The sequence below is a fragment of the Scyliorhinus canicula genome, unplaced genomic scaffold, assembly GCF_902713615.1.
Source record: "Scyliorhinus canicula unplaced genomic scaffold, sScyCan1.1, whole genome shotgun sequence".
In the NCBI taxonomy this organism is placed as follows: Eukaryota; Metazoa; Chordata; class Chondrichthyes; order Carcharhiniformes; family Scyliorhinidae; genus Scyliorhinus; species Scyliorhinus canicula.
In genome coordinates this window covers 338259-365516 of record NW_024055728.1, presented here as the reverse complement: position 1 = coordinate 365516, position 27258 = coordinate 338259, and the positions used below count along the sequence as shown (strand labels likewise).

At 43.7% G+C, this 27258-nt stretch overlaps 1 protein-coding gene across 1 annotated transcript in view; it reads left to right on the top strand.

Annotated features, from left to right (window-relative positions):
• Nucleotides 1-23088, top strand: part of LOC119960724 (deleted in malignant brain tumors 1 protein-like) — a 59329-nt gene extending 36241 nt beyond the window's left edge. The window contains exon 10 of the mRNA XM_038788341.1: nucleotides 23030-23088. Within this exon, the coding sequence (XP_038644269.1) occupies nucleotides 23030-23088 (59 nt within the window). The remainder of the gene's footprint in view (nucleotides 1-23029) is intronic.
• The last annotated feature ends 4170 nt before the right edge of the window (nucleotides 23089-27258 follow it).

Below are 27258 nucleotides of genomic sequence, written 5' to 3'. Positions count from 1 at the left end.
CACGTTCATCCTGTCCAAGTGCTCTCATATCACTTATTTTATAATAGACTCGAGCATTACGTCTTCTGATATCAGACTAACTGGTCTGTGATTATATTTTTCTTTCTTCTCCCTCCCTTTCAATTGCTGAGATTACATTTGCCATACTCTAATCTGTATTCAAAGTCTGTAAACATTTGGAAAATGGCCATCAATACATCCAATATTTCCAGGTCCATTTCCTGTAATATACTGGGGTGTAGACTATTAGACCCTGGTGATGGGTTCATTTTACCCACTACGAATCCCAAACACCCGTGTCTTACTAACTCTGATTTTCTTCAGATCAGCTCCTTTACTGGACCATTATCTCGCTACCATGACACAAGCAAAGGGTGTAATTCTTTTGCCATTTCATCGTTCATAATTAGAATTTCCACTGCTTCTGTCTGCACCGACACTGCTCTTTAAGCATTTTCTCATCACATATTCACAGAACCCGATTCAGTCAATTTCTGTGTTACCTGCAAATTTACTGTTATCCTCATTTCCTCTCTTGGTCATGTTTCCCCTCATTTATTGAATTCTTTATTCGTCCTCTTTTATTTAAATGTTCCCAAACCTGAGGCTCGTTATTTTACTCCCCTGACGATAATATATATATATGCTTTGGATTTAATATTACCCATACTTTCTTCAGTGAGCCAATGTTGAGTCACGTGTCTGCTTTTGCTTTTCTTTGCGCAAGACAGGAATTAATAATTGTTGCCATACAGGCAGACGTGCTTTCAACTTGAACCATTGTGTGTCTACCATCAACCATTTTAGTAAGATTTCCCAATCTATCTTTGTCAATAATATCCTCGTATGTGCCATCATTGAGATTCAGGATCCGAGTTCCTGATTCCACGACTTCACTCTCCATCTTAATGAATACATGGAACACATTCGAGTTATACTCCGCCAAGGGAACCCACAGCACTAGATTGTTAATTAATCGTTTCCCATTGCACAGAGCCCAGTCTGGAATAGTCAGTTAGCGGGTTGATTCACCGACATGAATAGTCAGTTAGCGGGTTGATTCACCAACATTTTGGTCTATAAAATCACCTGGTAAACACTTCAGTAATTCCCCCTCCCCTGTTCCAATGCTGATTAGATTTCCCCAATCGCTGTAAATTAAAGTGACCAATGATTACAATTTTAGATGTGTTGAATTATTCACTGATTTCTTATATAATAGCTTCGCTTTCACCCCAAATGCTGTTTAGGGGCCGGAAGGCAACACTCGAAAGAATTCTGTGCACCTTGCTATTTCTAACCTCCACCGTGCAACTTCCAAATCAGGATTCCTGGAGTATATATATTGTTACTCACTATTGGACTGGTTTTCTCCTTCACAAACAATTCCCCCTCCAACTCATTTTTCTTATTGTCTGTACTTCCTAATTTTTGAATACTCCTGGATGTTCAGTTTGGAAGTTTTAAACTTGAAATTGAGTATTCCACTGTCCATTGTAAAGCTGCTTTGCATGAGTGAATCTAAAAAAAGTATTTGTTTCTCGAGCTGACATGAATTAATGGTGTTTATTCGAACTTAATTTTGTAACCACTTTTTTTTCTTGATTTCACTTGTGGTGAAGATTGGTTTGAACCAGCAATAAATATTTGTTTTCCATGTATTATGACTTCCAACACCGCGCTCTACTGAATGACCACAGCCTGCTGCAGACTAATGGCGGCTAAACACATTAATACAAAATGTTGTTTCAAATCAGTGACATCTCCTCCTGTCCTACTATCAAAAAAGAAACATCCATCATTAAACCTTACTTTTCCAGGTCATCACATCAATCATAATCTCTGCAGTTCTACATCATAGTCTCAGATTTAGTTAACATAATTTGATGTTGATATAAGTGAATCTTTCCATCGTGTAAAACCGCCATAGCTATAAGAAATACATTATCTCAAATTCATTGGAGTGAAAAACAATACTCCCAACTTCAAAAGCGCTATTGATCATTCACTTTGCCTATGATTATGTCAGAATTCCGGTTAACTAAAGCCCTACGAATGTAATAAACAGTAATCAGTCAAATCAGATACTGGAGCTAATAATAAAAACATAGAAGGTCCAATGAATGTTCAAACTATTCGGCAGCGCACCTCTCTTGGCGCTCATCACATGCAAAGCATACTCCCAGAGGCAACAATGCGGATCATCTGCTCAGCAGCAATTCATCAAACCTTCCCGTTAGAGGAAATTCTAAAAACAATAAGGACGAAGTGTTCTTATTTAAATGGAGGGGAATCAAGCAAGGCTGAAAGATCACATCCCCGCAAGTCGACATTTCCCAAGGGAGCAATCTCATATACCTAGCTGATCGGCGATGAGGTTAATTATACACACGGAACTGATCAAACAAGGGGTCATCACAAACAGGCTGGGGGAAATACAGTTAGCTCATCATCCGGCACGTTGGCAGCATTGTTATCACAGCTCCCATGAGTACATTACTGGCCCGGGGACCAGTCTTCAATTCAGGTCTCCGGTGACTGTGTGGTTTGCAGTTTCTCTCCGGGTTCTCGTCTTTTCCACAGTTGAGAAAGGTGCAGGTTAGGTGCATTGGGCATGCTAAATTGACCCCGAACGTTACCAAAAGGTTAGATTGGATTACAGAGTTACGAGGTGGGCTCAAGTAGGGTGCTCTCTCCTCGGGTGCTATTTCCAAGCCTGCCGGTGCAGACTCGGTGGGACGAACGGCACTGCAGGAATTCTATAATACAAAGGAATAATGATAGACCAAAATTGGAGACTGTGAAGGCACCACAAACAGAGCGCTACAGTCATTTGATGAATCAGTCATGAGTTCACCAGCTACGGCTGGTTGTTACCCACTAATATCCAAGCCAGGTGATAGAGAACAAACATAGCACGCTCATTGTTCGTGTGAGAAATCGCACACAGAAATATTAAAAAAATATATAAATTTAGAGTATCCAATTATTTTTCCCAATTAAGGGGCAATTTAATGTGGCCAATCCACCTATCCTGCACATTATTTGGGTTGTGGGGGTGAAACCCACGCAGACACTGGGAGAATGTGCAAACTCCTCACGGACAGTGACCTAGAGCCGGGATTCGAACACGGATCCTCAGCGCCGTAGGCTGCAATGCTAACCACTGTGCCACCGTGCTGCCCCCAAACAGAAATATGATGCCTTATTCTAATTAACAGATCCAGATCATCAGCTGTTATCGAGTTGGGATGAGACGGGGCTAGATTTAACGCACTAAAACGATGGGCTATGGGACGTTTATGGTTCAGTGTATAAGACAAAAACAACTCATTGAGTGTGTAGTAATCATTCAATCCGAGGTCATCCACATCAATAGCAGTGAACAATAAATTGTAATGTTTGTCCTTGAAAATACACGCCATATCACAGATATCACAGGATACTCACAAATCCTTACCTTGGGCGGCCTATTGGTGTCTGCAGACGCAAAGCAAAGTGTCTGGTTGTCAATATTTATAATGGATTAAAACAGATTCCGGCCTCACATATCATACAGAAGTAGCATTACACAGTTTCATAAATACAGCAGTTAATTTCGAGGCTAACATTGGGACCTCACTGATGGAGCAGTGCACTGTCCAACAGTCAGTCCGGAGCAAGTGCTGCACTCAGATACTCAGAAGTGACAGGGCGCTCGCCTGTCACAGGCTCAGTACTGAGGGGAGATTGCACTGCCTACGGGTTAGCATAGAGGAAGTTCTGCTCTTGAAGAGAATCATTGGTGATTGAGATCTAATTGTCGGCAGAGGAATGACTGAGTGGCGTTAACTGTTCCGATCTACACTGTTGGACGATCCATACTGTGAGAGCACACCATCATGTAACTGTCAGCATCTTGGAAATACTTATCTGTCGGGTTGATAGTAAAGGGCAACCAATACAATGTTGGAGGGACAGGTGTGCGTCAGTGCCACGCTTTCATTGGAGGATTGGGCAGTTGGGCAATCACAGTCAGAGGGTAAGTACTCTGTATCTGCTCTGCACAGGGTCAGTACAAAAACAGAGTGGGGTCAGCGCGAGATCAACACTGCGGGAGGGTCAATGCTGTAGGAGTGCAGCACTGCGGGAGAGTCAATGCGGTCGGCGTGCGGGACTGCGGGAGGTTCAATGATGTGAGAGTGCGGCAATGCGGGAGGGTAAATGCTGTGGGACTGCGGCACTGCGGGAGGGTTAATGCTCTGGGTGCGGCACTGCGGCAGGGTCAATGCTGTGGGAGTGCTGCACTGCGGGAGGGTCAATGCTCTGGGTGCGGCACTGCGGCAGGGTCAATGCTGTGGGACTGCAGCACTGTGGGGCGATCAATGCTGTGGGACTGCGGCACTGCGAGAGGGTCGGTGCTGTGGGAGTGCAGCACTGTGGGGCGATCAATGCTGTGGGAATGCGGCACTGAGGGCGGGTCGGGCCTGTGGGGTGCGGCACCACGGGAGGGTCAATGCTGTAGATCTGTGGCACTGCGGGAGGGTCAATGCTGTGGGAGTGCGGCACTGCGGGAGGGTCAATGCTGTGGGACTGCGGCACTGCGGGGGGTTCAATGATGTTGGAGTGCGGCACTGCGGGAGGGTCAATGATGTTGGAGTGAGGCACTGATGTTCACATCTGAGGCATTCTGACATCGACGAAGGCTGGGGACTGAATTAGACCAGAGTTGTTAGTATTGTTTGTGACCTGTAACTGGAGTGTCAGTGCTGACGGAATAATAAACTGTTGGCCTGGTCGTCTGGATATTGCAATGTATTCTGAGAGCTACAGGGAGACAATGCTGCAGTCCCACACACACCGTTCTGGAGGGGGCTCTGCAATTTCAGATGTTCAGTTGGGAGGGTGAGCTGCGCTGACTGAAATGTCGGTGAACGCGCGCCGGCTGAGTACATGAGACCTTCGAAATCCATGCTTGAATCCAAAGGTTCTGCCGAGGGACGTGTGCAGTACTTTCTCCGCGCTTCCACGACCTGGGCTTTAGCTTCTCTGTAGCTGGGTGTTGCTTCCTGCCAGTGAAACGGTACTTAAACTCCCTCCAACCCTCTGCTAAGGGCCATTTACCAGAGTCATGTTAATACCAGGAAGACAGTCGCCACTACATTTCATCGCTTCTTAGTCCTGGCAATCACTTATCAGTTTGAGGCGAAGATACACGGCCCCTGTTGTCATTGCGTTTACAATGGCACCATTTATCTATCGCTCTCATCTGTCGTTCCCACTCCAGTGCCACCCCCGGCCCAGTGCCCCCCCTCTCTCTCATTCTTGCTGAGGAAAGTAGTATGCCCGTATGAAACGCAAATAGTAAGTCAGACGAGGTATTCAAACTTCATTACAATGGATCTTGAGTACATTTTCCCCTCCTACTTAATTAACCTTTGTGACACCAAACTGGGAACTTGCTGTGAAAATGTTGGTGTCCGTATTTAAGTCAGGACGCTCTGGCAACACAGGCAACCCAACAATTATCCACTGAATCATAGAATTTACAGTGCAGAAGGAGGCCATTCGGCCCATCGAGTCTGCACCGGTGCCTGGAAAGAGCACCCCACCTAAGGTTAACACCTCCACCCTATCCCCATAACCCAGTAACCCCACCCAACACTAAGGGCAATTTTGGACAGTAAGTGCAATTTATCATGTCCAATCCACCCTAACCGGCACATCTTTGGACTGTGGGAGGAAACCGGAGCACCCGGAGGAAACTCACGCACACACGGGGAGGATGTGCAGACTCCGCACAGGCAGTGGAGGCATTGGACTGAGAATGTCTGCTATACAGACAGTCTGAGACAGTCAGTTCCATGTCTCTGCCTTTTTGAAGAATGGCACAATGATCTCATTGAAACATTCAATATTATTCTGGGGATGATCGGAGCAGACCGTGACAGAATTGTGCTTACGGTTGCTGAATATTGAAATACCAGAACATCCTCATAATAAGCGGAGGATCAATTTGGACTGAGAGGGAGAAAGTTCCAACCCTCAAACATTCACTGAGGTCTCTGCTCGCTCAGTACCGGAGTCAAAGTTTGTAGGGGTTGGGGGGCAGAAACGCTATACGCTTTTCAAACGTTTACCTGTTTAAGAGGGTGTGATGTGATATTTCAGGGAGTGGGTGAAGGATTGGAATTGTACATTCTAAGTACTGCGACACAGCATGGCGGCAGCTCAGGAGAAGGTGCAATTCGATCATATTCTGCAAGAAGGACGGAGAAGACAATCAGTTGCTCCCAGCAGATCCCATGCCGGATATTACATTCCTCCCCTCAGACTCCGAAGCTGCCTTCATCAAGCGATGAGACTGAGAAAGAGGGGCGAAGCCTGTTCGTCTCCTGTACGTCTTGATGGAGCTGATGCACCAGAAATGTTGGTGTCCACCACGGTGATGGACGCGTTCTGCGGCAGAACAGCCAGAGAAGGCTGAACACGGAGTCGGCATCCGAGACCATTGAGGTCTGAGTCTCCATGTCGGAGTCGGACGACACAACGTCGGCCATTTCGGCCTGGAGAGAGACTGGAGGTATCAGAGCAGCTGGTTCGGCAATAGAGCCGCAGGTTCCAGGGAGTTGCCCACCGAGGCAAGTCACAATGAAGTAACCGCCCTGAGAGAATGAGACCCACGTGTCTCTCCATCAGTTTCTCATGGACCCGGAATTGGCAGGAGACTGGTCCCGTTGACAGACGCCAACCTCAAGCGTCAGCGACCACCATTGCTGAAGTTCGGAAAGAACACTGCGTCATCAGGTATGACGTTTCGAAGGGGCGGACTTCGATCTGGACAACGGCATTGATAATGTTGGTTATGGCGCAAATTCTCACCGATGCAATCCAGTCAGGTATGAAGCCAACAAGCCATTAACATCTCAGTGACGGGTACTTCAGTTACTGCGTGTGGCGTGGTCCTGTACGAGAGTAAACAATGTGTCCATTCAGCCAGACGTCTGTTTCTTCCGTCCCCGTTTAACCACCTAGACTGCCCTCCCTGCCAAATGATTGGATGACAGATGGTAAGGGCATGGACATGACACATCCTGTTGCTCTTCACAAAAGTGGCCATCTCTTCACTTGTAAAGGGGATCCCGTAATTGGACACAAATGATCTTTGCAGAAGTTGTTGGAGTGACTGCCTGGTTTGAACGAATAGTTTTCAATGACATGTGATCGTCGACAATATAGCAGTAACGGCCATGGACATATAGATTAAACACTTAACATCGGATACGACCACCAGACCTTTTTATATCTGGCCATATTTTATTCCGGCCTGGAGGATGGTGCTGGGGAAACTCAAAGGATTGAAAGGGGATAAATGATCAACGGAACGAAAGACTTGTCATATCAGCAAGGATGGAGGAGTCTGGGTCTGTACTTGCTGGAATTTAGAAGGATGAGGGGCGATCTCATTCAAATGTATCGAATAGAGGGGCGCCTAGATAGAGTGAATGTGGAGAACATTTTCCATTGGAAGGGCACAGCCTTAGAAGAACTGGTTTTTACACTTCATTTGAGGTTTTTTTCCTCGGTTTCAGTATCAAACGCGCCAAATGCTGTCATTCTGCTGCTAATTAGTCAGTTCACACCCAGTTACTCCGTCAATATTAATTTCCAGTCTAATATACATATATCCAGCCCATTAGGAACAGCGGACTGAAATAAACGAATTGAAGCAAAATTCTGCAGAGGCTGGAAATCTGAAATGAAAGGATTCAAACGGGCTCGAGACATTTACTTTACTCTGCTTTTCTCTCTCGCTATCCAGATGCGAGAGAGACGTCGTGTCTTGACAAAGAGTCACCCCGGCTAGCAACGGGCAAATGCGGATTTGCTGAATTTTTCCAACATTTCCGATTTTCATTGCTGGTTGATACATTATCGATGGAAACAATTCAAATAAAGTGCACCCATTAGACATCTGCCGAAATTCCCAACACCAACATAAATATATGAATTAAAGGCAACAGTCGGCCACTCGGCCCATCGAGTCTGCTTCAACACTCAATGAGGTCAAGAATGATCGGATTTTATCGTGATCACACGTACCTCCCACCGATCACTTTTCACCCGTTTTTTATTCAGGACTGTACCCAGCTCTGACAGATTTCCATCGCCTGCAGAAAATATTAACACACTTTCCTTCCACTACATTGTAAGAACAATGGTCACACCGACTTCGGCCCTACAACGGAATGAAGGTAATTCTTCTAATTTCTGTCAGAAATGAGCTACAGATTCTCTGAGAAGTGGGCAGCACGGTAGCACGGTGGTTAGCATAAATGCTTCACAGCTCCAGGGTCCCAGGTTCGATTGCCGGCTGGGTCACTGTCTGTGCGGAGTCTGCATGTCCTCCCCATGTGTGCGTGGGTTTCCTCCGGGTGCTCCGGTTTCCTCCCACAGTCCAAAGATGTGCAGGGTTAGGTGGATTGGCCATGCTAAATTGCCCGTAGTGTCCTAAAAAGTAAGGTTAAGGGGGGGGGGGATTGTTGGGTTACGGCTATAGGGTGGATACGTGGGTTTGAGTAGGGTGATCATTGCTCGGCACAACATCGAGGGCCGAAGGGCCTGTTCTGTGCTGTAATGTTCTATGTTCTAAAAGTGCATCTTCACAATCACACGGTCAATGTCGCGCAGGGCCTTAAAGCATTTGATCAAGTCGTCTGTTACTCTTCTGAGCTACAATGTGTACAAACATAACATTTCCACCTTTCCAAATAAGGCAATTCAACTACTCCCTGTATTATTCCTTCTAGATCTGCTTCTTACATATTTACATATGTCCTTCAATTCACAGTGGGGCATAGTCTTTCTTGCCCCGGGGTGACTCTTTGTCAAGACACGACGTCTCTGTCACTAACCCTCCTTCAGACTTATCCATTCGATGTGTTTTTTGTATTTTCTGCCTCCAGATATTCGGAATGAAGCCCATATCAAACTGTATTTTCAGATGTACAGTCAGGACAATCTTCTTTGTTTCCAAATATAGTTGATTTTCGAAACATTTTAAACAAGGCAAAAGTGCCTTGTCTGCCTATGATTGGTTGGGCAGTTCACCCTTCATACGCAACATTCAGAAAACTGGAGACTGAGTTTCGTCTGTCGCTTCGTTTCCATTTACTCCCCTGCCAGCTGGATCTGTTTTTCAAATCTTTGTGCACCCGTCCTCACTGCCCCATGACCAAGTTTCAGTAAATTCGGTTATTTCCAGAGATGATCGAGAGCGAATTTATTATCTTGTGGATAAGGAAAAGTTAAGCGGGTATTGATTTGTTTAAACATTTTTGGGTGAATAAGGAAAAGTTAAGCAAGCATTGATTTGTTTAAACATTTTCGGGTGAGTCGCCGAAGAAGTTGTTAGAGGAAATTGGGAGAGTGGTTTAACTTCGAAGAAGATAACAAATGGAAAATAAATATTTAAGATAACAGTTAAAAAACAAAACCGGAGTATGGTAGGTTAGCTGAGGAGATTCTCTATTTACAGCAGTTTGAATTATGGAGCATGATTAAGAAAACGATGTTGTCCGGAAAAAAATCGCCATCACGCACATTAATGTTTGTTTTCCCAATGCGTTGACTTTGCAGAAAACACAGCAAGATAATCGCTGCCGTGATTCGGATTCGAACTGAGGTTACTGCGGCCACAAAGCAGAATACTAACCACTCTATTATCACGGCGATGCAACGCCCAGTACTAACCACGATACGATCAAGGCGCTATACTTCACCTTTCGTGCACCGGGTAACTACGAATTTACTTGTCAAACAACGAAATAGTTGGAATGAATCATAACCTCACACTTTATGACTGCCGAATTACAGCTTCGCCAGAGAGACGTTTTGGACACCTTAAACAAGGTTCCATAATAATATTACTGGAACATGTGTATAATTTAGTAGAGCGCAACATTTGGAAAATTGAGCCAGTTGATCGTGGAGAATATGGAAAATAAGCGACGCACGAAACTCAATCTACAGTTTTGTGAATGTTCAGAAACACTTTGAGAAAGGGAATCAGTGAAGAATCAGAGTGAACTACCCGACTGACCATAGACAGAGAAGCCATGTTTCCCTTGTCTAAAATGTTTCAAGATATTAACTGATATTTGGAAACTGAGGAGATTGTCCTTACTGCACATCAGAAAATGTAGGTTAATATCGGTTTCATTCCGAATATCTGGAATCAGGAAATACAATTATTGGCTCGGACATGGAAGGCCGGAGGCGCGTTATTAACTGGGATATGGATGCTCGTGCAGTCTTCGTCCTTTGACACAGAGGGATCAAGGCGTGAACTCCCTCTCCACAGATGCTGTCAGACCTCCTGAGACTGCGCAGAGTTTCCTATGTTTGTTCCAGATTCCAGAATCCGCAATCATTCCCTATTGTTTTTTTTAAATTTTGATTACCCAATTATTTTTTCCAATTAAGGGGCAATTTAGCGTGGCCCACCTACTCTGCACATTTTTGGGTTGTGGGGGCGAAACCCACGCAGACACGGGGAGAATGTGCAAACTCCACACGGACAGTGACCCAGAGCCGGGATCAAACCTGGGACCTCAGCGCCGTGAGGCGGTTGTGCTAACCACTAGGCCACCGTGCTGCCCTATCATTCCCTATTGTGACGTGGACAAGATGAGACTGTTTCCATCACACTGGATTTAAGAAAATTCCTGCGGATGCTGAAATATGAAAAAAAGGGATAATGCTGGAAAATCTCAGCAGGTCTGGCAGCATCTGTAGGGAGAGAAAAGAGCTAACGTTTCGGGTCCGATGACTCTTTGCCAAAGGAAACAGTCAGAGAGAGTGGGAAATATTTATACTGTGGTGAGAATGAAAGATGAGTCATATCCACAGAAACCCACGGAAACCTGGTGCTAATAGCCACATAAACCAAGCAAAAAGAGTACTATGGTAGTCCCAGTGAGACCAAAAGGTGTGAGAGGCCAAACGGCGGAGAAACTATCATCAGAGGGTAAACTGTGACAGATATAGATGTGGGGGGAGGGGAAGGAGGAAGCAAAGGGGAGAAGAGGTAAGAAAAGGTGGATAAGATGTATTAAGAGAGACAAGAAAGAAAGAACTGGTTAGAAATAGTTGGAATGAAATGGGATGAAAACAAATGGGTCTCGGTGGGATAGAGCTAATCATCAGAAGTTGTTGAATTCGAAGTTCAGACCGGAAGGCTGTTGCGTGTCTAACTGGACGATGGGATGCTGTTCGTCCAGTTTGCGTTGATCTTCACTGGAGTTACTCGTTGCGTAACACTTCCAATACAATATGGGATCCCCATGATTTCACTGTCAAGACCAGGGAAGGAAAGGCCATGCAACTCCCCTGAGGAGAGTTCAGAACTTGCACAGTCACCTTTAATGATAAAAATATCGGTTTTTGTTTAGCGTGAAGTAAATTAAAGCTTCACAGTTACCCCAGAGTTATTAAAAATTGCTGCCCGTGTCCTTCATTTCGGGCTCACGGTTAAGTGACCACTTTATGAAAAAACATGAAGAAATAGATTGAAAAATTTGGGCGGCACGGTGGAACAGTGGTTAGCACTGCTGCCTCACGACTCCAGGCACCCGTGTACAATTCAGGCCTTGGATGACTGTTTAGAACGCAGAACATAGAACATTACAGCGCAGTACATGCCCTTCGGCCCTCTATGTTGCTCCGACATGTGAAACCACTCTGAAGCCCATCTACACTATTCTCTTATCATCTATATGTTTATCCAATGAGTATTTGAATGCCCTTAGAGTTGGCGAGTCCACTACTGTTGCAGACAGGGCATTCCACGCCCTTACTAATCTCTGAGTAGTCAGGGGCAGAGAGTAGTAAGGGCTTGTAATGCCCTGCCTGCAAAAGTAGTGAACTCGCCGACACGAAGGGCATTTGGAGTTTGCACTTTCTCCCCGTTTCTTAGTGGATTTCCTCCGGGTGCTCTGTTTTCCTCCCACAGTCGAAAAATATGCAGGTTCGGTGGATTGGTCATGCAAATTGCCTCTTAGTTTGAATAAGGTTGGGTGGATTAAATGGGTTACGGGGATAGGGTGGACGGATGATCTTATGGAGCCGCTCTTCCCAGGGGCGGCTGCGGGCTCGATAGGCCTAATTACCTTCTTCTGTACTGTAGAGATTCTATTCTATGACAAATCATCACAAAATAGGTCTGTCCATGTCAATATTTAAAAAATAAATTTAGAGTGCCCAATTATTTTTAATCAAATTAAGGGGCAATTTACCGTAGTCAATCCACCTACTCTGCACATCTTTGGGTCGTGGGGGTGAAACGCACGCAGACATGGGGATAATGTTCAAACTTCACAGGATCAGTCACCCAGAGCCGTGAATATGCCCAGGTCCTCACAGTTGTAGGCAGCTGTGCTTTTCACAGTGCCACCGTGCTGCCCTAGGGTGTTCCCATGACAATTTGTTTTAATTTTATTTATATTTAAAAGAAATTTAGAGTACCCAATTCATTTTTTTTCCAATGAAGGGGCAATTTAGCGTGACGAATACACGTCACCTGCAGATCTTTGTGTAGTGGGGGAGAAACTCCACACAGACTGTGACCTAGAGCCCTAATCGAACCTGGGACCTCGGCGCCGTGGACAGCAGTGCTAACCATTGCGCCACCGTGCTGCGCCTGGCCACGTCAATTAATGTGTGTGAGTCATCTGCATAATCTCTTGCCATCGTAAACTTATTAAAGAATATATTGTGAAAATAGATGTAAATGAGTATGATACAACGGGCATCGCGGAGACATGGTTGCAGTGTGACCAGGGATGGGAACTGATATAACAGGCATCGCGGAGACATGGCTGCAGTGTGACCAGGGAAGGGAAATGAATATCCAGAGGTAATCACTATTTAGGAACGACAGACAAAAAGGGAAAGGCGGTGACGTGGCATTGCTGGTTAAAGAGTAAAGTGACATAAAAGTGATGAAGGATATTATCTCTCACAATGTGGAATCTGTATGGATAGAGCTTAGAAACAGCAAAGGGCAAGAACATTGATGGGCATCAAAGATAGAGCAACCAACTGGAATGGTAATGTTCGTAATGGCATTAAAGAGGAATTTAGAGATGCACGCAGTAAAGGTACATCTGTAAGAATATGTCATTTTAATCTGCATATTGATTGGAAAAATCTAATTTGCCATAATGCCGTATAGGAGGAATTCCTGGAGTGTATACGGGATGCTTTTCTGGACCAATACGTTGTGGAACCAGGTAGGGAACTGGCCATCCCAGCTTGCGTATTGTTCAGTGAGAAAGGAACCACTTCCAATCTAGTTGCGCGAGACCACTTGGGAATGAACAACTAAAATATTGTTCATCAGGCGGCAGCACGGTGGCGTAGTGGTAGCACTACATTCTCACGGTCCCGAGGTTCCAGGTTCGATCCTGGCTCTGGGTCAGTGTCCGTGTGGAGCTTGCACATTCTCCCCGTATTTGTGTAGGTTTCGCCACCACAACACTAAGATGTGCTGGGTAGGTGGATTGAAAACTGTAAATTGCCCGTTACTTGTAAAGCATGAATTGGGTACTCTGAATTTTAAAAAAAAAGAATTGTTCATCAAGATGGAGAGCCAAGTAATTGATTCTCAGTCTCGGGACCTGAAACTTAATCAAGGAACTTAGGACGGTGTGCGGTATAAAAACGGCTGAGATGGATTGGGAAACATTACTTAAATCATCACTATGGACACACAATCGTAAACATTGACGGAGCTCATGGGCGAAGTACAACAATTGTTTATTCCTAAGTGGCACAAAGTTGCAAAGTAAACGTGACCAATTCATGGCTTATAAGTAAAATTAGAGACTGTATTCGATCCCAGGAAGAAACATGAATATTTTCCAAGGAAAGCAAAATACTTGAGGACTTTGATCATTTTAGGCTGAAGCAAAGAGGGCCAGGGGACTGATTTACAAAGGAACATAGAGTACGAGTGAAAGCTCGCAGAGAATTGGAAACCTAATCGTAATTTATTTAAGCTACTTGAATAAGAAAAGAAGAAGCGGTGAAGACTCATATAGGCCCGTTATAGTCAGAAACAGGGGGATGTATCGTTTGGGACAAAGAAATGGCTGAGCTACTAAGCACATACATTTGTTCTGCCTTCACAATTAAGAACACACCTCAAATAACAGATATGTTTGGAAACGCAGTGAGAAAGAATAACTGAAGGACATAACTCACTGTACAGAAATGGTGATAGGGAGTTAATGGGATTGAATAAAAATGCAGCCTCAGGACCTCATAATCTACATCCCAGAGTGCTTAAAGAAGTGGCTCTGGAAATAATAGCCGAATTGTTGCTCATGGTGCAGTATTCTATAGATTCTGGAACAGGTGCTGGAGATTGGAAATATTGATGTAACTCGCCGATTAATAATGGAGATAATGAGCAAACATGGAATTATCGACGAGCAAGGCTGCCGTCAGTAGTAGGGAGAATTCGAGAGAGCATTATCAAAGGTATTAGAGCAGAGCCCTTAGACAATAATGGCGGTATCGGACAGAGTCAGCATCGATTTGAGACGGGGAAATCAAGCCTAACAAGGCTATTGGAATTGTCCGGGATGTAACTAATAGAAATAATGAGAGGGATCCAGCGGACTTTCGGAACACTTTTGACGAAGACCTGCATAAGGGAGTGTGTAAAATGCAGGTGCATGTCGTTAGGGGTCGTGTATCGAGATGGATAGATAACTGGTCTGCAGGCAGGAACCAAAGGGCTATTTTTAAATTGGCAGACAGTGACTAGTGACTAGTGGGGAACCACGGGATATCAGAACTAGGACCCCAACGATTTTATTATATACATTCATGGTTTTGATGAAGGAGAAAAATGTCATAGCTCGATATTTGCAGATTATACCAAGTTGTGTGGGAGGGTGAGCTCTGACCTGGATGCAGACATCCTTCAGTCTGATTTGGAGAAGTTGAGTTATGGGCAGATTTAGTAGAATTTGGAGGAATGCAAGATCATCCACTTCGGTAGCAAAAACGAGAAGGCAGACTGATTGACCATCAATTAGCAGAGGCAAATTTGCAACATGACCTGGGCGTCTTGATGAGCATGCAGCTACCTCAGGCGGTAAAGAAAGTATGTTGTTCTTCACAGCGAAATGATTCAAGTAAAGGAGCAGGGATGTATTGTTGCAATTGTATTGAGTCTTGTTGATGCCATATCTGGAATTGTAGTGCAGTTTTGGTCACCTTATCTGACGAATGATGTGTTAGCCCTGGAGGGAGTGCAGCAAAGGTTACCACACTGATTCCTGACGTATGAGGAGAGATTGAATTGGCTAGGGTTGTATTCGTTGGAAATCAGAAGAATGGGGGATCTCCTAGAAACCTATATAATTCTAACAGGAATGGACAGGGTAGATGCGGGAAGGATGTTCCCGATGATTCGGGTGTCCAGAACCAGCAGTCACAGTCTGAAGATACGGGTGCAAACATTTAGGACAGAGTTGAGAAGAAATGTTTCACCCACAGAGTGGTGGGCCTGTGGAATTCGTTGCCACAGCAAGCAGTTGAGAGTGAGATTATATATTTTCATGCCGCAATTAGTACAGAACTTAGGTCAAAGAGGGTCGGAGGATGTGGGGCGAATGTGAGATTCGGATTTCCTGGTGGATGAAATTAATTGTGGTGCAGGCTCTAAGGGCGCAATGGCCTCATCCTGTTCATATTTTCTATTCCTATGTTTCTATGTGAAGGCAGGATTACAGAGTGTCTCAGTGTGTCATTTTAAATTGAAAGATACAATTTTCCATTCACTTTCTTCCTTTTCTCCACCTATAGTTTCCAATTCAATCCCGATTCGTTTGAATCTTGCTGCGTTGATTTTGTTAGCAATCGTGATTATTCTGTGAACAAAATGGAACCTGGACAAGAAAAATAAATATTCGACAGCTATGCTTGAAAAAATGCTGGCCAGATTGATCAGTTCATGATGAAATTGCCAAAGGAAAACACTTTCATTCTTACCCAATGAGTATTGTCTTCGTCAGTGAATGCGGTCAAATCGAAAAAGGACAGTCCAGAGGCTGAAACAATCAGACCATAATTCCTCAATTATTGTCAATATAAGCGAGGCGACAATGAGCTGTTTCAAAATATGAAGATATTTTTTCAAGAAACGTCAAGTAAAATTAATTCAGCTGCCTCCTCGCCAGTTTCCTCCAATTATCTGTTTTATTGATATTGAGAAACACAGTTGCAATTTAACGGAAATTTGAACATTTACACGTCTGTGCCATATCCACTTTGTGAACATTTTGTTAATTTCCTCAAATATCTATCTGCAATATCATCAGAACTGCATTTCCTCAATGTGCAGCAGCCAGATTTGTATTTATTCAAAGCACACGGCGTAAAATTGGATAAACATCTCGTCTTCACAGGGATTATCAGTATGCTAATATTAACAGAATAGATCAACTTCTCCCAAATACAGTGTTGTTTCAAATTCGGGCAGCAACATATGTGGATGGATTTAAACCTTGAATCGACATTATCCTGACTGAAGAAGTGAAGGGGCTGTTGTATCAATGTTAACCATGCGGATCAACACATACACTCCGGCACCCATAAGCAATATACTGAATTTAAACATCATTGTCTACAGGAATAGTGCCAGATGACAGGTGCATTACAAAAGTTGTCCCCTTGTTCAAGAAGGGGAGTAGTGACAACACCGATAACTATAGACCAGTGAGCCTTACTTCTGTTGTGGGGAAACACTTGGAAAGTTTTATAAGGGATAGGATTTTTAACAATACAGAAAGGAATAAGTTGATTAGGGATAGTCAACACGGTTTTGTAAAGGGTAGTTCGTGCCTCACAAACCTCATTGAGTTCATTTTTATAAATGACCTGGAGGAGGGCCCAGCAGGATGGGTAAGTAAATGTACAGCCGACACTAAAGTGGGTGGAGTTCTGGACAGTGTGGAAGGATGTTGCATGTTACAGAGGGACATAGATAAGCTGAAGGGCTGGGCTGAGAGTGGCAAATGGAGTTGAATGCAGAAAAGTGAGAGATGATTAATTTTGGAAGGAGTAACAGGAATATGGAGTACTGTGAGAATGGTAAGATTCTTGGTAGTGTTGATGAAGATCACGGTGTCCATTTACAGAGATCCCTGAAAGTTGCCACAGAGGTTGATAGGTTTGTTAAGAAGGCTTTTTTGGTAGAGAGTTTGAGTTTCGGAGCCATGAGGTCATGTTGCAGCTGTAAAGAACTCTGGTGCGGCCGCTTTTGGACTATTGCGTGCAGTTCTGGTCGCCGCATTATAGGAAGGATGTGGAAGCATTGGAAAGAGTGCACATGGAGATTGGCCAGGATGTTGCCTGGTCTGGGGAGAAGATTTATGAGGAAAGGTTGAGCGACATCGGCAGAGACAAGAAGGTTAAGACGTGACTTAATAGAGGCATAAAAGATGATCAGAGTATTAGATAGGATGGACAATGAGAGTCTTTTTCCTCGAATGGTGATGGATAGCACGAGGGGACATAGCCTTAAATTGAAGGGAGATATACATAAGACAAATGTCAGCGTTGGTTTTTACTCAGAGAGCAGTAGGGCCCTGGAATGCCCTATCTGCAACAGTAGCGGACTCGCCAACATTATGGACATTTAAACGGTAATTGGATAAATATATGGATCATACTGGAGTAGTGTAGATAGGCTTTAGATTGGTTTCACAGGTCGGCGCAACATCAAGTAGCGAAGGGCCTGTCCTGAGCTGTAATGTTTTATGTTCTATGTTGTATGAATTACATATACACACAGGCACCGATAAGCATTATGCTGAAATTATACTGACTGAGGAAGTGAAGGGGTTGGTGTATCAATGTTCACCATGAGGAATTATGAGAGTCCGTTTTTGTCCAATGTGTGCAGGAGTGTTTCCTGACACAGTATATAGGTCGGCCAACAAGAGGCGAAGCCACATTGGATTTGATACTGGGTAATGAACCAGGAGAGCTGTTAGATTTAGAGGTTGGTAAGCACTTTGGTGATAGTGCTCAGAATTCTGTTACCTTTACTTTAGCGATGGAAAGGGATAGGTTTATACCGACGTGCAACAGTTATATCTGGGGGAAAGGTAATTATGATGCGATGAGGAAAGACTTAGGATGAATCGGATGGGGAAGGAAACTGCGGAGGATGGGCACAATTGAAATGTGGAGCTTGTTCTTGGAACAGCTACTGCGTGTCCTTGATAAGTATGTACCTGTTAGGCAGGAAGGAAGTGGCGTAGCAAGGGAACCGTGGTTTACTAAAGTAGATAAATGACTTGTCAAGAGGAGGAAATAAGATAGAGAAATACAGCGCAGAACAGGCCCTTCGGCCCACGATGTTGTGCCGAACTTTTGTCCTCGGTTAATCATAGAATTTTGGAAACTAAGGGCAATTTTTCATGGCCAATCCACCCAACCTGCACATCTTTGGGCTGTGGGAGGAAACCGGAGCACCCGGAGGAAACCCACGCACACACGGGGAGGATGTGCAGACTCCACACAGACAGTGACTCAAGTCGAAATCGAACTTGGGACCCTGGAGCTGTGAAGCAATTGTGCTATCCACAATGCTACCATGCTGCCCTTAAGAAGAAGTTAATCTACACTCCATTATTCTACCCTATTCCATGTACCTATCCAATAGCCGCTTCAAGGTCCCTAATGTTTCCGACTCAACTACTTCCACAGGCAGTGCTTTCCATGCCCCCACTACTCTCTGCGTAAATAACCTACCTCTGACATCCGCACTATATCTTCCACCATTTATCTTAAATTTATGTCCCCTTTTAATGGTGTGTTCCACCCGGGGAAAAAGTATCTGACTGCCTACCATATCTATTCCCCTGATCATCTTATAAACATTTATCATGTCGCCCCTCATCCTTCTCCGTTCTAATGAGAAAAGGCCTAGCACCCTCAACCTTTCCTCGTATGACCTACTCTCCATTCCAGGCAACATCCTGGTAAATCTCCTTTGCACCTTTTCCAAAGCTTCCACATCCTTCCTAAAATGAGGCAACCAGAACTGCACACAGTACTCCAAATATGGCCTGACCAATGTTTTGTACAGCTGCATCATCACCTCACGGCTCTTAAATTAAATCCCTCTGCTAATGAACGCTAGCACACCATAGGCCTTCTTCACAGCGCTATCCACTTGAGTGGCAACTTTCAAAGATCTATGAACATAGACCCCAAGATCTCTCTGCTCCTCTACATTGCCAAGAACACTACCGTTAACCCTGTATTCTGCATTCATATTTCTCCTTCCAAAATGGACAACCTCACACTTGTCAGGGTTGAACTCCATCTGCCACTTCTCAGTCCAGCTCTGCATCCTATCTATGTCTCTTTGAAGCCGACAACAGCCCTCTTCACTATCCACAACTCCACCAATCTTTGTATAGTCTGCAAATTTACTGACCCACCCTTCAACTCCCTCATCCGTCGTTAATGGAAATCAGAAAAAGCAGAGGACCCAGAACTGATCCCTGCGGTACGCCACAGATAACTGGGCTCAAGGCTGATTATTTGCCATCCACCACCATTCTCTGTCTTCTATCGGTTAGCCAGTTTGTTATCCAACTGGCCAAATTTCCCACTATCCCATGCCTCCTTACTTTCTGCACAAGGCTACAATGGGGAACCTTATCAAATGCCTTACTAAAATCCATGTACACTACATCCACTGCTTTGCCTTCATCCACATGCTTGGTCACCTCGTCAAAGAAGTCAATAAGACTTGTAATTCAATACCTACCCCTCACAAATCCGTGCTGACTATCCCTAACCAAGCAGAGTATTTCCAGATGCTTAGACATCCTATCCCTCAGTACCCTTTCCATTACTTTGCCTACCACCGAAGTAAGACTAACTAGCCTGTAATTCCCAGGGTTATCACTACTCCCTTTTTGAACAGGGGCACGACATTCGCCACTCTCCAATCCTCAGGTACCACCCCTGTTGACTGCGAGGACGAAAAGATCATTGCCAACGGCTCCGCAATTTCATTTCTTGCTTCCCATAGAATCCTTGGATATATCCGGACAGGCCCGGGGGACTTGTCAATCCTCAAGTTTTTCAAAACGCACAACACATCTTCCTTCCTGAAAAGTATCTCCTCGAGCTTATCAGTCTGTTTCACACTGTCCTCTCCAACAATATGGCCCCTCTCGTTTGTAAATACTGAAGAAAAATACTTGTTCAAGACCTCTCCTATCTTTCCAGACTCAATGCACAATCTCCCGCTACTGTCCTTGATCGGACCTACCCTCGCTCTAATCATTCTCATATTTCTCACATATGTGTAAACGGCCTTGGGGTTTTCCTTGATCCTACCTGCCAAAGATTTTTCATGCTCTCTCTTAGCTCTCCTAATCCCTTTATTCAGTTCCCTCCTGGCTATCCTGTATCCCTCCAGCGCCCTGTCTGAAACTTGTTTCTTCAGCCTTACATAAGGATCCTTCTTCCTCTTAACAAGACATTCAACCTCTCTTGTCAACCATGGTTCCCTCACTCAACCATCTCTTCCCTGCCTGACAGGGACTGACATATCAAAGACACGCAGTACCTGTTCCTTGCACAAGTTCCACATTTCACTTGTGTCCTTCCCTGACAGACTATGTTCCCAACTTCTGCACTTCAATTCTTGTCTGACAGCATTTTGTTTACCATTCCCCCAATTGTAAACCTTGCCCTGTTTCACGCACCTATCCCTCTCCATAACTAAGGTGAAAGTCACAGAATTGTGGTCACTACCTCCAAAAGGAAGGAGGCTTATGAAATGATGAGACGTGATGGTTCAGTTAGGCCGCTCGAGATTACGTTAGCTCGGAATGACCTAAAGAGAGAACTAAGAAGGGCCAGGAGGGGACATGAGAAGTCTTTGGCAAATAGGATCAAGGATAACCCTAAAGCTTTCTAGATTTATACCAGGAATAAAAGAATGACTAGGATAAGTGTATGGCCAGTCAAGGACAATAGTGGGAAGTTGTGCGTGGAGTCCGAGGAGATAGGAGAGGTGCTAAGTGAATATTTTTCGTCAGTATTCACACAGAAAAAAGACAATGTTGTCGAGGAGAATATTGAGATACAGGCTACTAGACTAGCCGTCTTGAGGTCCATAAGGAGAATGTGTTAGTAACTCTGGAAAGTGTGAAAATAGATATGTCCCCTCGTCCGAATGGAATTTGTCCAAGGATTCTCTGGGAAGCTAGGGAGGAGATTGCTGAGCTATTGGCTTCGATCTTTATGTCGTCATTATCTACAGGAATAGCGCCAGAAGACAGGAGGATAGCAAATGTTGTCCCATTGTTGAAGAAGGGGAGTAGTGACAACCCCGGTAACTATTGACCAGTGAGCCTTACTTCTGTTGTGGGAAAACGCTTGGAAAGATTTATGAGGGATAGGATTTATAATAATTTAGAAATGAATAATTTGATTAGGGATAGTAAACACGGTTTTGTGAAGGGTAGTTCGTGCCTCACAAACCTCATTGAGTTCATTTTTATCAATGACCTGGAGGAGGGCGTATCAGGATGGGTGAGTAAATGTACAGACGACACTAAAGTGGGTGGAGTTGTGGACAGTGTGGAAGGATGTTCCATGTTACAGATGGACATAGATAAGCTAAACGGCTGGGTTGAGAGTGGCAAATGGAGTTGAATGCAGAAAAGTGAGAGATGATTCATTTTGGAAAGAGTAACCGGAATACGGAGTACTGTGAGAATGGTAAGGTTCTTGATAGTGTGGATGAGCAGAGAGATCACGGTGTCCATTTACATCGATCCCTGAAAGTTGCCACCCAGCTTAATATGTTTGTTAAGAAGGCATACTGTGTGTTAGCTTTTTTTGGTAGGGGGATTGAGTTTCGGAGCCATGAGGCCATGTTGCAGCTGTACAAAACTCTGATGGGGCCGCTTTTGGACTATAGCGTGCAGTTCTGGTCGCCGCATTAGAAGAAGGATGTGGAAGCATTGGAAAGAGTGCAGATGAGATTTACCAGGATGTTGCCTGGTATGGAGGGAAGATCTTACGTGGAGAGGCTGAGCGACTTAAGGGTATTTTCCTCAGAGAGAAAAATGTTGAGGTGACTTAATTGAGGCATAAAAGATGATTAGAGTATTAGATAGGGTGGACAATGAGAGTCTTTTTCCTCGGATGGTGATGGCTAGCACGAGGGGACATAGCTTTAAATTGAGGGGAGATAGATATAGGACAGATGCCAGAGGTAGTTTCTTTACCCATAGAGTCGTAAGGGCGTTGAATGCCCTGTCTGCAACAGTAGTGGACTCGGCAACATTAAGGACATTTAAAAGGTAATTGGATAAAAATATGGATGATACTGGAATAGTGTAGATAGACTTTACATTGGTTTCACAGGTCGGCGTAACATCAAGGGGCGAAGGGCCTGTACTGAGCTGCAATGTTGTGTTCTATGAATTACACATACACACATGCACCGATAAGCATTATACTGAAATTATACTGACTGAGGAATGAAGGGTCTTGTGAATCAATGTTGAGCATGAGGAATTACACATAGACACCGGCACTGATCAGCATTTTGTCAATTGGCGATAATTCTTGCTGTGGTCTATAATCTATAATTGGCTAATTATTTGATGTTGCTCCAGGAAAGTTACGATATTCGCAGGGTTACAATTACAAAATGTACACTTGTGGCGCCCTTTCGAAGCGAGAACGGAGAAATGTGTCAAAATCTGTAATTCAATTGGAGTCATCAATGAAAAATTTGTCAAAGCTAATTATCACACCGGATTCTTGCTGAAAAGCATGGACGATTATGATTACTTTTCAAAATATTACGTGTCGCGATGATTGTTTCCAATCAATTGATGCCAACATCCCTTACATCGATGGGATGTTATCAGAGGATATAATTTACTTGAGATGTTTTTTCACGATTATTTATCTTTTCATTTCACAGGTGACGATGCTGATGCAGTTTATTGTGTAATTAATTACAATGAAGAGACCATAATGTGAAAACACTATATTTGAGATGTTGCACAAGTCTGCTACTTTTAAGCATGGTTAAGTTTGTTATTGTACAAAACTGCAACAAATTATTTAATTCAGTTGAGCTAATTATCTGTACGATGTATCTGACTGTTATATCTCCGCATGTCTGTGTATCTTTCTATGAGCTATGACCGTGGACATATGTGTGGTTATTTGTATATATCTGTGCCACTTTCTGTGCATACGAATGATTTTAAATATAAGACGATTATAATTGAATTCCATGTATGAGGTAAACAAGTAAGTTGTAAATGAAAATGCTGAAATTACGTTCTAAAGATACCAAAAAACAAGACAAAGCAAAAATAAGTTAAACGCTTTTTGTTGTTGTTATGTCCTGAAATACATTTACGAACTTCAGCAGGGCGTTGAATGATTGTGCCTAGGGGACATTTTCCATTCTAACACTTCAAACTCAGAACTCTCTTCAAGGGAACAGCATTGTATGACTCCTGAGTAAATTACAGCAAAAAGTTTTACAACACCAGGTTAAAGTCCAACATGTTTGTTTCAAACCCTAGCTTTCGGAAAGTTCACCTGAGGAAGGAGCAGTGCTCCGAAAGCTAGTGTCTGAGACAAACATCTTGTACTTTAACCTGGTGTTGTAAGACATCTTACTGTGCTCACCCGAGTCCAAGGCCGGCATCGCCACATCCTGAGAAAATTAACAATGGAATATCGAAGCGAAATCATTCTGTGTTATCAAGATTGTATTTGACATATCAAAATGTGATTTGGCAATATACCCATGATTCCATTTCATAGTTTTTCAGTTAGAAACCAGGATTTTATGTGTTATTCTGAATGAAAACATAAGAATATAATTAAAAGAACCCACCCATAAAGGTATATAATAATATTACAGATTTATATATTGATACCATAGATTTCAAGCAAATAAGAAAAGCTACATTCAATTACACATACTCAATAATTATCATCTTCAATTATAAACATTGGAATAAAAATTACACTTTCAATGATTCGGACAAAAAAGCATTAGTTGTTTAACATAACTAATAAAGAAAGAAGTCTTAAAACACCAGGTTCAAGTCCAACATGTTCGTTTCAATGTCAAGCTTTCGGAGCACTGCTCCTTCCTGACCTGAGGAAGGAGCAGTGCTCAGAAATCTAGTGTTTGAATCAGGAAAGAACACATCGCCACAGCAATAGCGCCTGTTAAATCGATAACATTCACTGAACTGATCCACTTATCCCGAATACAAATGCTCTTGCCAATGGAATTCAACCATGAAATCCGCACTTTCTGATTCAGAAAGCGACTACGTGAATGTTGCCTCCGAGAAATTACACAAAAATGCACGGCACAGACAAGCATTTTCACAGGTGGCGATGCTGATGCAGTTTTATTGCGTAATAAAGGACAATGAAGATACCACATAGAACATAGAACATAGAACATAGAACAGTACAGCACAGAACAGGCCCTTCGGCCCTCAATGTTGTGCCGAGCCATGATCACCCTACTCAAACCCGTGTATCCACCCTATACCCGTAACCCAACAACCCCCCCCCCCCTTAACCTTACTTTTATTAGGACACTATGGGCATGGCCAATCCACCTAACCCGCACATATTTGGACTGTGGGAGGAAACCGGAGCACCCGGAGGAAACCCACGCACACAGGGGGAGGACGTGCAGACTCCACACAGACAGTGACCCAGCCGGAATCGAACCTGGGACCCTGGAGCTGTGAAGCATTTATGCTAACCACCATGCTACCCTGCTGCCCCATGATACAAACAATTATATTGAAGACGTTACCCAAGTCTGCCATTGCACAAATCTGCGGCAAAACATCCAAGTCAGTTCAGCCAACTATCATTAAGCTGTCTCGACCTCTTCTTCTCCACATCTGTAGCTTAGTGCATGTGAAAGGGCGTGTTTATGTGTGTAGCTGTGTGAATCATTGTGCGTACATGTGTGAGTTTGAATGCAAGATAATTTTCACTGAATAATCCATTCATTGAACATTGATTGTCAAAATTGGCAAGTCAGGCTGCAGCTATATCGTACCTTAGTTAGGCCTCACTTGGAATATCGTGTTCATTTCTGGTCGGCACACTACCAGAAGGATGTAGAATCTTTGGAGAGGGTACGGGAAATATTTACCAGGATGTTTCCTGGAATGCAGGGCATTAGCTATGAGGTATTTGGATAAAAAGTTTTTTCTCATTGGAACAACGGAGATTTTTGGGCGACCTGAAGAAGTCTACAAATTTATGAAATGCATGGACAGAGTGGAAACCCAGGGTGGATGATTCAATTATGAGGGGACATAGATTTAAAGTGTGAGGGGAAACGTTTAGAGGGTATGTGAGAGGGAATTTTGTTTCACACAGAGGGTAGTTGTTGCCTGGAAATTGCTGTTTGAGGACGCGGCGGAAGAAGGTACGGTAGTGACGATTAAAGTGTGTCTTTATAAATACATGAATAAGATGTGAATAGTGCGAAACAGACCCTGGAAGTGTAGAAGCTTTTATGTTGGACTGCAAGCAGACTTGGAGGGCCGATGGGCATGTCCTGTGTTGTACTTTTCTTTCTTTGTTCGGTACAGAAAGTAAACACCATAATTGATCAGCAAATTTTCAAATGAAAGAATAAATAATCTAATAAAACACAAACAACATAGAATAGTCAGGTAAATATGTTTTGACGTTTTTGCGCACATGTCCTGAAACACAAATTGGAGCCTGAAAACTGATGTCAATGTCAGACTATCTCCAACATAACAGCAGTTTCTGACACCTCAGAAAGTGCGCAACGAGTCATCAGAGACATAATTGCATGTTTTCAAATTTTAACTTGACACATCAAAAACTGATCAGGCAGAATACTCATGATTCCATTCTGCGCATGTACTGTCGGAACTTTGGACATTAATTCCTGTTTTCAATGAAAGCATACGACTACTTTTAATGAACGGGCGGCACGCAACACAGTGGTTAGCACTGTTCAGTCACAGCTCCAGCGTCCCAGTTTCCTTTCCCGCTTGGATCACATTATGTGCGGAGTCTGCAAGTTCTCCCTGTGCCTGCGTAGTTTCTTCCGAGTGCTCCTGTTTCCTCCCGAAAGACGAGCTTGTTCGGTAAATTGGACATTCTGTATGCTCCCTCAGTGTACCCGTATAACGCTGGAGTGTGGCGACTCGGGGTTTTTCACAGTAACTTCATTGCAGTGTTAATGTAAGCCCACTTTTGAAATTAATAAATGTTATAATAAAATATTATTAAATGGTAAGTTATATTGTATTGCAGATTCATATAGTAATGTCATAGATATGAAAAAAAATACAAGAAAAACCTCCGCACACTATCCCATATCGTATAGTAATCATGGTCACTCATAAAAAATGAACTTAAAATACAAATGAGTCAATAACAAAATCATTAGCCGTTTAAAAGAAAAGAAAATTTAAAAAGGATTCAAAATGCCTTCAAAACAGCCCACTGTTGCTGCAGGGTTACAGATGGGTTGGTCAGATGGAGCAGCGGCATGTGTAATTTAATATAAAAAAGTGAGAGGTGATGCACCTTGGAAGGAGTTAAAGGGAAGGGAGAACTCAATGCATCATAGGACACGAGGAAGCTCAGAGGAACAGAGAGATCTTGTGCTTATTGTCCAGAGGCGGCAGGGAATAATAATATATTCGTAAAAAGGCATACTGGACACGAGACTTTAACAACTGTGGCACAGATGTAAGAGCAGGGAGGTAATGTTGGAACTGCACAAGTCTCTCATTAGGCCACAGCCGCAATACTGTGTGCTGTTCTGGTTGCTTCTCCATACACTGTGCAGAGCATTTTCACCAGGATGTTGCCTTGGATGGAGAATTTCAGCTATGAAGAGAGGGTACATTGGATCGTGTTCTTTAATTCAGAACACACAAGGCTGAGGAGGAACCTGATTTCACTGCATAAGTTGAAGAGGTGCACAGACAGGGTAGACAGACACGCAGTTATCCTGAGTTACAGGGTTAATATCGAGGAGCATTATTGTAAAGTGAGCGAAAATTGGCTTAGACCTGACCGGAGGAGAATATCTTCACCCAGAGGGTGTTAGGAGTCGGGAATGCACTGACTGGGAGGGAAGGAGAGGCGTGAAAAGTAAAC